The 13,494-nt window shown below is 45.4% G+C and overlaps 1 protein-coding gene across 2 annotated transcripts in view; it reads left to right on the top strand.

Annotated features, from left to right (window-relative positions):
* Igf1r (insulin like growth factor 1 receptor) overlaps positions 1-13,494 on the top strand; it is a 273,603-nt gene that overhangs the window by 47,014 nt on the left and 213,095 nt on the right. For both annotated transcript variants that reach the window (XM_028776664.1, XM_028776665.1), the window contains exon 2: positions 204-749. In XM_028776664.1, the coding sequence (XP_028632497.1) occupies positions 204-749 (546 nt within the window). The remainder of the gene's footprint in view (positions 1-203; positions 750-13,494) is intronic.

Here is a 13,494-nt window from a genome sequence, read left to right as displayed (position 1 = left end):
GTACAGCATCTGGGCCAGTCTAGGCAGCTGAGTGACACTAACTAGGTAGCTGCCGGGGTGTGCACTCTGCAGCTTATACCTCCTTAGTCGGTAGCAAAAAAAAAAAAAAGGGAGTCATAATGATACAAGTTTTATGAAAAGTTATCTTAAGAATGGTCTCCATTTAACGGCGTGTCCCGCTTTGCCCTCTTGTCTCCCTTCAGTCTGTGGGCCCGGCATTGACATCCGCAACGACTATCAGCAGCTGAAGCGCCTGGAAAACTGCACGGTGATCGAGGGCTTTCTCCACATCCTGCTCATCTCCAAGGCTGAGGACTACCGAAGCTACCGCTTTCCCAAGCTCACAGTCATTACCGAGTACTTGCTGCTATTTCGAGTGGCCGGCCTCGAGAGCCTGGGAGACCTCTTCCCGAACCTCACGGTCATCCGTGGCTGGAAACTCTTCTACAACTACGCACTGGTCATCTTTGAGATGACCAATCTCAAGGATATTGGGCTTTATAATCTGAGGAACATTACTCGGGGGGCCATCAGGATTGAGAAAAACGCTGACCTCTGTTACCTCTCCACTATAGACTGGTCTCTCATCTTGGATGCAGTGTCCAATAACTACATTGTGGGGAACAAGCCCCCAAAGGAATGTGGGGACCTATGTCCAGGGACATTGGAAGAGAAGCCCATGTGTGAGAAGACCACCATCAACAATGAGTACAACTACCGCTGCTGGACTACAAATCGCTGCCAGAAAAGTAAGAATGGGTAGATGGGGGACTGATTTCTGCTTCTTGCTCCCTTCCTCCTCCTCTTCCACCTCTTCCTCCCATTCCACTACCACCTCTTCCTCCTCGGCCTCTTCCTCCTTCTTTTTGTCTTTGGTAAGGCAGGGCGAGGTTCTTTCACATCTCCACACTGTCTAGTGGAATGTTTCCTGGGGATGGAGAGGGATGGGTTTTGTTTAGCTTTCCTGTGAATCGGGAGCTCTGAGAGTACAGGACCGGAGCCTGGATGGAGGCTGCTGTGGCTGCTGTCAAGTCTGGTTAGAAGTAATTCACTGCAACTGGGGGCTGCAAGTTTACTAATCTTCAACTGCTCTGAGTAAGTCCCTGACTAGACAAACAGGCGTGTCTTACAGGTCAGTGTCTGTATCTTTTGTGTAAAGGGATTTCCAGTATCACCACCATCACTACCACCACCACAACACCATTATCATTTTGTAGATCAAGGTTCCTTCTCACAAATAAAGGAAAAGTGTAACACCCGTGTCCTGTGAAGGTAACCCTTGGCTCTCAGGACCTTGATGTTGCAGGAAATCTGGTTTAGTATGGAACTCTTGATAGATCAGATGCCTGTGTGCCAGTTTCCAGGAGTCCCAGGTTCAATCTCTACTTAAGACAGCTCTGTAGGAGGGTATGTTTCTGAACCCTTGGGTTTTCATTCATTCCTTGTATACCTGTTTTGGAATTGTTATGCAGTGAAGAGAACTTGGAAAACATTCAGTGATTCCAGGGTCTCATGGTGATGTTTGAAGCTCGTTTCTTTATCTATACTATGCATATGTTCTTTGTAAAATATCTAAACTGGTACCTGGATGTGACAAGGGACATAAGAATCAACTTTTAGCTAGAATGTAGCTGTGGCTTAGGGCATTGACTGTATTGAATTCATTAATTAAACAATATTTAGATATAGTTGCCAGCAAGGTTCCCCTCGCTGGTTTCCCTTAGTATGCTAGCTATTATTTTATGGATAGCCCAGTTAAAGACTCAGAGTCCATATACCCTAACTAGTTATGAAGAGTGCCCCCACAAATCCTTCACAAAACCCCTGGATTGATAAACTCGTCTAAACTCTGAAGTTTGTATAATCAATGAATGGAAGACCAGCCCTCATAGGAAACTCTTATGTCAACATGCCTGTAGTAATTGGGGCCAGAGTAGGAGGTCACACACCTTGATGCTTTCTGTAATTTGATTTGTATTTGTGTGTGGATGTGTGTAGGGCGTGAGGTGTATGCTTTCCTCAGCTGAGTGAAAGATACTTTCCTGATTGATTAAAACAACTCCCTATGCCTGTCTTAATGGTTTGAAAAAAAAAAAAAAACAGTAATCTTTGTGGTTGGTTTTGAGATAGGATCTCAGTCTATAGTTGGGGCTAGCCTGGAACCTGCTACAGTTAGTAGCTTAGTCTACCCTTGAGTTCATGGCAGTTCTCCTGCCTCAGCTTCTCAAGTCCTGGGATTATAGGAATGAGTTCTTGCCCATTGTAACAAAATTTTATTTTTATTTATTTTTGAATCATTTATTTACTGTTGTTGGGTTTTTTGTCTGCATGTATGATTGTTCACCACATAGGAGTGTAGTGTCCATGGAGAGACCAGAGTTACAGTCAATTTGTGAGCCATGTGGATTCTGGAAATTGAATCTGGGTCCTCTGGAAGAACAGCCAGTAGTACTCTTAAGAGCAAGGTCATTTCTTCAGCCCCCAGCATTTTGTTTTTAAAGTAGCCTTGGCATTTGAAAAAAAAAATTATCTTAAAAAGCGTCATCACAATTGGATGCAGAACTGAAGTCCGGGATGACTTGACTGGCCAGCTCGCCTGAGCTGTGCTTGAGCTAGTTCTGCAGCAGCCACACCACTCTTTAACAGTGGCCAAACTAAGTATAGACAAGCAAGTGTTTCAAGAGCTTCTAAGCTCTGCACAAAAGGGAAGTGCTGTTTACAGCATCATTAGGTAACACCTGCTCAGCGATTCCACAGATGCTCTGGTCTCACTGTGGCTTTTCAGCAGGTTCTGAAGAAGTTGGGGGCAGAGATAAAGCCTGTATTCTGGGTCAGAGTCCAGGGTCAGTAGCCAGAAATTACCAAGTAATTTAAATGTGTAGGCTTTAGTTTCTTCATCTTCAAAATGGCACGGATCCTGCCTTCCTCAAAGAATTGTTGGAAGGTTAAACTAGAACAAAGAAAACCAACTGGCTTAGACTTGAGGCCTGATGCCAGAGTGCCTGTTGGCTAGAACTGGTCTTCCCAAGGCCACACTCTGCAGCCTTTTCCTTGGCCGCTGTACCAGTCCCGATGACATTTTCTGTGGTTTCACAATGGAGTACTTAAAATCGCTGACTCCATTCAAGAATATTGTCTTCCTACCTTGCCCTGAAAACTCAGTCATGGTCACAGCTTCCTGTCGGCGTTCTAATTCAGCTAGAATTCTTTCCCTCTGCATAGACTCCTATTCTAGTCTATGGTGTCATGTGTGTAGTAGCCACTAGCCACACGTGCCTAAATGGCCACTTGACCCGTGTGGCCTGCCTCAAGTGAGCCCTGCTTTCAGTGAAAGGTTTCCAGGATGTAGTATGGGAAGAATCCTTTTGCGTACATGATTTAAAAAAAAATGGATTCCATGCTCTGATGAATTTACTTGGAAAAGTAAACTGTGCTATTAAAATCAGTTCATCTGCTTCCCTTTACTCTGGATGGGGCCACTAAAATGTTTGCGACACAGATGGCTGGCATTCTCTTTCCTTTGGAGAGTACAGCCTTAGCAGCTTCCTTTGAAGCTAAGTTCTTCCCTGCATCTTCTCTAGACAACTGCCTTCAGTCAGGCTGTCTTATCCTCCCTGCCTTCAGTCAGAGCCCTTGATCATCCTTCAAGGAGCCAGGGCAAGGGCATCGAGTCCTCACAGAAGACCCACCTTGAATTCACATGTGCCATTTGAAATGAATATTTGAAGAATCCCATTACGCTGTTTACTGATGGTTGGTGGCAGAAGAAGGGGAGCATCATGGAGAGAAATTACGAATGAAGTCGTTGTAAAGGAGATCGCTTGATCCGTCAGCTGTATCCATAGACTGATTTCTCTGGATATATCTTTGCTCTTCTGGGTCGTGTCTGCTGGGTGGTGGTGTAGAGGCCACTAACAAGGGACCACTCTACTGGTTACAATCTCTGTATTCTTTGGTTTTGTGATTTCATGCAGGCCTGAGTTGTTCCTAAATAGTGAAGGGTCCTGAAGAAATTGTGTTTGACCTTTAATAGGGGAATAATTATCAGTGCCTTCCCATTTGGTGGTTGGTCCTTGCTTCCTGTCTTGTTTGAAATGGCTTCTGCTTCCCCACCTTCGCCTTCGGCGGCTGTTTTGTTGGCCTTTTCTCCATCTAGGCTTTAGTTTTCTCTGGCCTTAGTCCATCTGGGTTGCTGCAGCAGAATGTCACAAGCTGGGCTGCTTAAGATTTGCGTCTCAATGGTTCTGAGGCCAGAGGCCCAAGAAAAGGGGCTACAGGTTCTCTGTCCGATGAGGGCCTACTTTGAGGGTTCACAGCCCCCTTTCACATAGTGGGAAGGGGTAAGGCAACTTTCTGGTGTCTCTTTCCCAAGGGCACTATTCTACTTGCGAGGGCTCCATCCTCATGAGGTAATGGCAAAACGTCACCTCTTAGCACCATGTGCTTAGATAGTAGATTTCAGTATGTGAGTTTTGGAAGACATCATCATTCAGACCACAGCATGACCAGAGGCTCTCCCCCTTCTTCCCACTTCATTGTATTTACTGGTCCCTTAGCATCCTCTTGTCTCTAACTTTCAAATACCATCTCAAGTCCAAACTTATAACTCAATTTGCAGACAAGTCTGGCCTCATCAAACTCAGAGATCCTCCTGCCTCTGCCTCCTGAGTGGTGAGATTAAGGGTGTGCACCACCACTGCCTAGCTTTTTTTTTTTTTTTTGAGCTTTTAACTACATGTGAAGACCATGCCCATGGAATGTCTCCTTGCTTCTATGGTTTCTCTATGTACCTTTCTTCCCCATGGGGGTCAAGCTCTAGTTCCCCTAGCTAATGATCATGCCGGAAGCACCACAGCCAGGGCCTTTTTTTTTTTTTTTTTGATTTGCTTCCTTTTCTAATAGGCCATCCGAGCCCTTACCACCCCAAGTACTGCTTCACTCTGCCATTCTCCACCCTACCCATTGTAGACACGGTGACATGGTGATTCTCCAGCCTCCTGCTCTGAGTCCCCCCCCCCCCACTTCACCTGTCACCTGCAAATGTCCCATGCCTTGAAGAGCTCTGCTGTCCACCTGCACTTCTTGAGTAGGCCCTTAACCAAGGACTCCATGGCGGTCTGACCTTCTGGCCCCCATTTTACTGTGCCACTCACCCTCCCTCCTACAGGCAACATCCTTGACACCCTTTCCCAGTCATCTTTGTGTTGAGTAGTCTGCCACCCTCTGCCCTCCACCTCAAACCTGAGGCTGAGGTAAGCTCCAACCTTGCCTTTTCACAAGACTCCAGGGCTTTGGAGCTTCCGGTGGTCCTATCTCCTAGCACCTGGAAGGGTAGGTTTTTGTTGTTGTTGTTGTTGCTGTTGTTATTGTTGTTGTTTTAAACAGTGTTCTGTGAATTCTGGCTATGTCTATCTTATGCATGGCTGTTACGCCAGGGGTGAGCATGGCACCTACTTTGTGAAGGTTCACTCTTCCCAGACCAAAGAACAGTATGTAATGGCAGTCCTCAGCAAGCTCAAAGATGGTAAAAATCTGGTTCTGATGTTTCCTCTGTCCTTGTCACTGTCATTGCTACTGAGGAGCATGTCCTTCCAAATCATCTCTAGTTCTAAACTGGTGGAGAGGAGCCCTTCTCTCTCTGCTGTTGTCAGAACCATCCAAGGGCCAAGATGAAGAAGTCTAAAAGCTTGAACCTGGCTCCAGAAGCTGCTCACTAGGATGTACAGCTTGCTGAAGGCCAGCTGCCCTTGTATTGGAAGGGCCAGAGGTGAACCCTCCAGAGTACCTGTGGTTTTCTGGCTTCTCAGTGAATTTACTTAAAGTGATGCTTTGACACAGAGGCTTTTCTGGTGTTTGATTTCATGTACAGACACCTCCTCCAAAAAACAAAACAACATCAAATAAAAAATAACAAAAGTAAAGCCTGAGACCTTACTGCTAAACTTGGCCTCTGAGTGCCTCTCAGCTCGCCAGAGTCAACAGCTTTTGATTGGCTCACAGCACCCCATCAAGCCTTTGCCAGAAAATCCACAGAGGCATGAGCCTGGCTGCACTAGGAGCCAGTTTAGCTGGCAGGCCAGCCTTATTCCAGTTAAAAAGACACTGGTTGAGGTAGTGGTCATGCAAGGTATTGCATTTCCCTCTGCCCTAAAAATGAGAAACTGTGGTCATTGCCTGTTGGAGCCTTCAGGATGGTCCTTGGATCCCTTTATTAACAGGAAAACATTTCCATCTCAAGATGGGTCCAGGGGCTCAAAATGAGGGCAGGTGGTATAAAACAGATAATTCTGGGTTTTGTTGTTTTGTTCTTCCCTGATACCATTCTTAAGTCTTGTTTATCAAACACTGGTCGTCAGGGCAGCACAGGCTGAGAGAGAATTGCTTCTCTGTCCCTGATTCTTTGCATTTCTTTGCAGGCTGGTAGAACATGTCCCCTGGGGAGAAAGTGGAAGGGCTTGTTCAAGCATTTGTAAATCCCCTGGAGTTTTTGTGCTGTGAGAGTCCAGCCATGTGTTTGGCAGGATTTTACTTTTAACTTTTAATCTATAGCTACCTGGGAAGACCCAGAGTATGTCTGGAAATGCTGTGGAGTCTTCCACAAAGCTGCTGCAGACTGTTAAAATAGATCCTGATGTATACCATGGGACAGGCCCATGGGCCCTGATGGGTAGGCAGATCCAGAGCTGAACAAGTGGGGTCTGGCTTTCACATTGTGTTAAGAGTTTGTCTCCATTCCCCAGGAACGCCTCTGTTCTGGTCAGCTGCTCCCACTGTGGGGGTGATCTTTATTTAGAAGGGGTCACATGCCCTGGGCCTCAGTGCTATATGCCTTTTATAGCTGAGGGTGGAGATGGCATTCTATCCTGATTGCGAACCCCTGGTACTGAGGTGCTAAAGTGTTTGTATCCACGTGTCTCTGGGATACTGCCTAGCAATCTTTAGTTCTTAGAGCGATGTTTCTAGTTCTAGAGAGGCTTTGCTTTGGGCTGGTTGACCTTAGCTGGGGTGTCGTTCTTCTGGACCCGCTTTAGAAGTTAGTTTTTTTAATTAGGAGTATCATCTTAGGGACTGAAAAGTTTTCAGACTCTCTTCATAGTGGTTTTGTTTTGCACTTAAGGTTTCTGGAGAATACTATGCGTCCCTTTATATCTCCTAGCTAAGCCTATGTGTAGAATGGTTCTGGTTTCTTCCTGTTTCCTGACAGCCTCCTTTGGTTACATTTTTGTTTCTATCTTGCTCTTCTCATGTGTATGCCAGTGTGACATTCTCAACTAGAGTAGGGGTAACGTGGAGCATATGGGACTATGGCTAATCTCATCCTGGACTGCATTGCTCAATTCCAGTGTATCATGATTCAAAGGTCAAGTTCGGACAGTGTTGGGGCCTCCTTCCAGCACATGGTATGAGTCAGGGATTCAGGTTTAATAAAGGAGGTCTTTCTGAGCTTGGTCTATGGTAGAATGTTCCCCTTTGCCATGGAGCAGTATGGTAAGGCTTGTCTGCCATCCATGAAGCAGGGATGATCAGGTGGTACCCGGAAAGCACCCACCAGACTGACCAGCGTTGAATGAGTTCTTGGTCAGTGGCAGCAGCTGCTGCTACTTTAAAAATAGCTGCATTTGGAGACCATCTAAAATTTTGAGCATTAACTGTATATCTACTGCCATATCTTAAGTGGTCTTTCTCTGTTGCCTTTTCTGAGTTGCAAACATTGAATTATCATAAATAGCAGGGCATAGTGTACGAGTGGTTCTTGCTAATTTGATCTGAATTGTTCAAATTTTCATGTCTGCCCAGATAAGCCATATCTTTAAAGAACACTCAGTGATGTACATATGTCTGTATCCGGATGCCACTAGAGAACTTATAGGTGTCTGTGGACTCCATTTGTTATCAGACTCAGTGAATTTATTCTGCTTGCAAACTTGGTATTTGGGAGAATTTAAGAACTACCAACAGATATTTGCTTGACATTGACATTAAATAACTATCTTTTGATTCCTCACCCCCTTCTGAGAACATTAAAGTGGTTAGAGAGTGGGTATAGTTTTTGGTAAAAAGAACAAGGAGACACATTTTTATTGGTGACAACTGCAGATCTCACATAGTGAAGGTAGCAGCCATCTGCTCCAGGCTGGAGCCTCTGCCTATTTATGCTCTTCTTTGGGTAATAATAGCTGTGTGTATACACGTCTGCGCACGCACATGTGTTTGCACTTGCACGTTTGTGTGTGAGTGTTCATTCGTGCATGTGTGTTTATGTGTACGTGCATAGGCAGTCAGACCACTGTCTTTCCCACCCAGCCTCCTCTCCTGCTTTGTTTTGTTTCGTTTTTCTCCTCTCACTCATCGCAGGAAACAAACAGTGGCTCTCTGTGTCCTCTCTCAGATCTTCCTTCCGTTCCAGGGGATCAGGTGGGCGGGAGAATGTTGTTCAGGAATGCCAGGCCCTCTTCCGGAAGCTGGGCTTCTGTTTCTTCTCATTGAACAGAAGTTGCTTGTTGTTCCTTAGCCTTGGTCACAAACAAGCACTCGTTCCTTGGTCCTCTCTTCTTCCTGTCATTTGTTTTTATCCACGGGGCCACGTGAGATGGCAGCAGAGACAGTGTTTAGTGACTTGGTTGCTTGATACTCAGCCTTGCTTAGAGAAGCTGTCAGACTGACCCCGAATGTAGCTGTCTCAAATTGATCTTTGCAGATCCTATTGAAGGCACTGAATGAAGTAGCCAAGGTTGCACAGTAGTTTCCCTCTCACATTCCATGACCTCCAGCAGATGAATAAAGCCATGTGTGAATTCAGCCTTCCATAGACCAAGATAAAATTCAGTTTAAAAGTTGGACAGGAGTAGAGATTAGCAACAATGACAGTGTGCTATAGTTATAGCAGTATACTGTAGTACAGTTGCCAACACCACTACTCCTGTACTTAGAAGCCATTGTTAAATAAGACAAAGTTAACTTGAATATGAGGCTACCAGGAAGGAGGCCCCTGCCCTAAGTTGATGCATCTCTCATTGGCAGCAGGTCTTGTGGAGTCAGGTTGCCCATTTTGGGGTTCCTCATAATGCTTGGGTAGTTTTTTAAGGAGCTGTGCCCCCAGGATTGTACTTGGTAGTAAAAGGGTGAGAGAGCAAAAGATCAGCCCCCCCCCAAAAAAAAGAGAAGAATAGAAAAAGGAAGATGATCAGTCCCCCCACAAACATTTCCAGGCAGTTCTAGCATTTGAATTAGGTCCCGCTGCCCCTACTCCCTGAAAGGATTGTGATAAAGAGACAAGGGATGACCATTTAGGTTCCAGTGACAAGGAAAACCTAGCTCTGCTCCTGGGGTGGTGACTTCATAGGATGTTTCCTCTGATTTAATTTTGACCCCTGAACGGCCTCCTTATACTTTGCTGAGTAAATGTTATCAGATTCTTGGGCTATTCCACAGATAGGATGTAGAGAAATCTTTTTTGTTCCATTACTCGGTGGGTTTGAGATAATTGGATTATTCTGTGATGTGTCAGTGTTCCCCTCAAAAGCTTCTGGATAAAGACTCGGGAAGCTTCAGAGCAGAAGCAGTGAGAAAGTATCAAGTGCTTCTTTCCTCACAGACAGGGACGTGCAGAGCAGAAACCCCCAGCGGTAGACCTCCTCACAGTTTCACAGCCTGTCCAGGTGGCCCTGTGGGGCCTCCTTCTCATATCAGTGAGTTTCTGTCCTCTTCTCTCAACTAATACTTCTGCCTATGTCTCCGCTTTATGAGCACAGCAGGGCTCCAGCCTTGATGGTCATACGGGTTTATGAATGGAATTCTGAGAATGTATACTTTTCTCTGAAGAATGTTTCTGTAGCTCAACAAACACTTCTTGTTTGCTGAGGAGGTGGGGGGGGGGGAAGAAATCTTTCCAAAGAGTCACTGGATGCCAAAGATGGTGACTAGGGGTGGGCTGGAGCTCTGGGTGAAGCTGTTCACACTGACAATGGGCAAAAAGCTAGAGCCCCTAACCTTGCCGGAGGAGTCTGTCTTGCAGGATTAATTTCATTGTAGATTTGTTGCTGGCTATACAGTGACTATGGCATTTGGTACCCACTGCCCATAATGATGCAGGGCTTATGGGAACTTAATTCTTAGCTCGAGGGTCTCTGAGCCTCACGCGATTGCCTGGCACGAGTAGGTTTCAGACCTTTGAGGTGACCCAGTCTCACTGGGAAGCTTCTGAACTTCTTTGGATAAACCACAACTTGATCTTGCTGGGCACTGTTGTTAACCCTAATTCTTGGAAGGCCTCAGAGTATAGCAGTGATTCTCAACCTGTAGGTTGCGACCCCTTTGGGCATGGGGAGTTGAGTGACTTTTTCACAGGAGTCATCTTGGACCATTGAAAAATACAGATACTTACAATTCCTAACAGTAAAATAATCCCAGTTATGAAGTAGCAGCGAAACTAATTTTGTGGCTGGGGAGTCACCACAGCACTAGGAACTGTATTAAAGGGTCCCAGCATTAGAAAGATTGAGAACCACTAGATTATAGGGAAAGGGCTGCAGGAGATGAGTTACGTCAGTTATAAAGAAATGGTCGTCAGGAGCCGGGCAGTGGTGGCGCACGCCTTTAAATCCAGCGCTTGGGAGGCAGAGGCAGGAGGATTTCTGAGTTTGAGGCCAGCCTGGTATACAAAGTGAGTTCCAGGACAGCCAGGGCTACACAGAGAAACCCTATCTCAAAAAACCAAACCAACCAAACAAAAAAAGAAATGATAGTGAGGTTGTATTCAGACCCCACTCACAGCTCACAAGTTAAAGGTGAGTGGCTTGTGAGTGGCTTCTTATGGGCTGCTCAGATTCTGTTAGCAAGCTTTTGGGGTATAGACAGTTTTAAAAGTAGCACTCCATTTGTGAGCTCTTCAACTCCTGTTACTACAGCCTTGTTTGGGCTAATATATTCAAATTAATACAAACCTGACCTTCCTCTGTGCCTTCCCATTTTAAGCCAGGCTGGTGGCCTGGATGCTGGGATGATCAGCTAAAAAGAGGAAAGTACAGTCCAGCCTCATGGTCCTGGAATTTTGCATGAAAATAGTATGTGTGGAGTCAGGTCACATCTTCCCAGCTGTTGGCTTACATGAGTGGCCCAAAGGCTGCCACTTTCCCTCCCTCCTTGTTTCTTAACCTTTAACACAGCGAGTCCTGTGTTTTCTTCTGACTTGGAGATTTAATGTCAAGGAGGGTAGTAGAAGTCTAGGGTGGATGTGCTAGCTCTGGATTTTGACAAGTGCCACGAAGACTGATGATAGATATTCTACCCAGCCTCCTTGGATTATACCCTCCTGTAAAGATTGGCTTTAGAAGTAGGCTGTGAACTCCCATAGGTGGCTGAAACTCCCATGTTCTCAAGAGTTTTCTAGGAGCTAGATGCAGGATTGAAGGCTAGCAAAATACCTCCATAATGGAATAGAAACAAGGAGAGATGGTCAGAGAAGTTGAGAGGAGGAAATCCAGGTAGGATTTATGTTAAGTCTTGCATTTTTGAAGTGACATTTTCTTGGTCTTTTTGCTGTTATGAAAGTGAATTATTTATGAGCACTGAGAAACACCAATGAAACTTGATTATGTGGAATGAATTTAAATTCATGGAAGTCATTCTTTTAGACCAATGTCAACTGTCTCTCATCTAGCAGCTGGATAACCTGGGAAGAGTCCACCAGTGATGGTTGATATTTTCCAGAGGGCTGCTTTTGAGTGCAGTGCTATTGGAATGGTATAGCACAGGAAAGTTTTCCTGGTTGGTTTTCGAGTTGAGTGTATTTTGTTATGTGTTTTTCATATAGGCATCTGGGTTTGCCATGCAAGTTTGAGCCAGAGCAAACATTGACTGCTGAGGTAGTTTACAAGATCTCCCCTTATCTGTTGTCCAGTCCTTGAATGCTTATGTCCACAGTGTTTCCTAGATCTCCCTTACCAAGAGCTCTTAGGTGCTGGGATAGATCCTGTGAGGATGTGGTTTCTGAAGGTCATTTCTGTCCTTTATCGTTAGGTTAAAAAGACCTTGTTCACTCATCTCTTACCTCACTCTCCAGACAGTTAATAAACAACTTGGTTCAGAATGATGCCCTGCTTATAATATATTTTTGCTCCTCCTGTCTCAAAGCCAATGGCTAGCCTGTGGAGGAATTGTTATGTGGCCCTGACCATGTGATCCTGACCATATATAGTATTTCAGTAGTTTGTTCTTAATGTAGACAAGAGGCTCAGCAGGAGATGTTGGCAGTTGAGGAGAGAAAGGAGATGGGACCAGGGTGAAGCACACAGAACTTCCTCCTGGCAGTAAGAGAGTGAGACTGTCTGACTTGGGTAACCCAATGTCTTAGTTACTTTTCTATTACCGTGAAGGGACACCAAGACAAGACAACTTACAGACAAAGACTTTATTTTTATTGACATGTACACTCTCAAGAGGGTGAATCCATGACTGTCATGGAAGGGAGCTTGGCTTGGCAACAGGCAGATAGGTATGGCCCTGGAGCTGTAGTTGAGAGCTTATATCTGAGCTACAAGCAAAAGACAGAGAGAAAGAGAGCAGATGGGAATGATGTGAGCTTTTGAAATCTCCAAAGTCGCCTCCCCTCCCTCAGACCCAGCAACATACTTCAAGCCCACACCTCCTAATCCTTCCCAAACAGTTCCATCAACTGGGGACTGGCTATTCAAAATAGAGGCCTTTGGGGCCATTCTCATGCAAACAATCCCAGCTAGACAGTAATCTTGTCTTACTCTCCTGCTGGTTCTGGTAGATATGGAAACTTTAAGGAGGGATTTATAAAACGTTTTCAAATGGCCAAAATTGGCTGGGATAAATAGACCAAGTAAATGGTAGAGTTTATGAGTGAATGTGTGCCTCAGGTCCTTGGAGGTTCGTGCTCCTTGCCACCCTTGCACCTCAGTGTTGTCGGTGAAGCAGAGGAGATTGATGCACCTATGGATGAGGAGAAAGATGAAGAGGCTTTCATGAGGAATGTCTAAGTAGCGCTCTATAGATTTTTTTTTTTTTTTTTTTTTTTACTTAATTGGCTGAAGTTTCCATTCTTCCCCCTCTGTGGCTAATTGAGGTGTCCTTGTTTAGTGTGAATTCCATGCTGAGCAGGATGAAAGGACACAAGCTTACAATTTTGTTGGGTGATAAGATAAAAACCGGTGATGCTGGGATGGGGTGGCAGCTTATTAGGCAAAGCGTTCGCTTTGTAAGTATTAGGACCTCAGTTTGACCCCCAGATCCCATGTAAGAAAGCTGAGGTTGGTGTCTCATGCTTAGAGCTCCAGTGTCTGAGGAGCAGAGAGGGGATGTTTTGGGGCTGTCTGGCTTGCCAGATAGCCTAGCCTGTGTGGTGAATCACAGTTCAAAAAGACACCCTTTCTCAGAAAACATGGTGGAGGCACCTGAGGAACAACAGCCAGGGTTGTCTTCTGGCCTCCATACAATATATACATCTCCTTCCCTCCCTCCCTCCCTCCC

This window comes from Grammomys surdaster, unplaced genomic scaffold, assembly GCF_004785775.1.
Source record: "Grammomys surdaster isolate TR1022 unplaced genomic scaffold, NIH_TR_1.0 271, whole genome shotgun sequence".
NCBI classification, from domain to species: domain Eukaryota; kingdom Metazoa; phylum Chordata; class Mammalia; order Rodentia; family Muridae; genus Grammomys; species Grammomys surdaster.
This window is presented reverse-complemented; position numbering and strand designations above follow the sequence as displayed.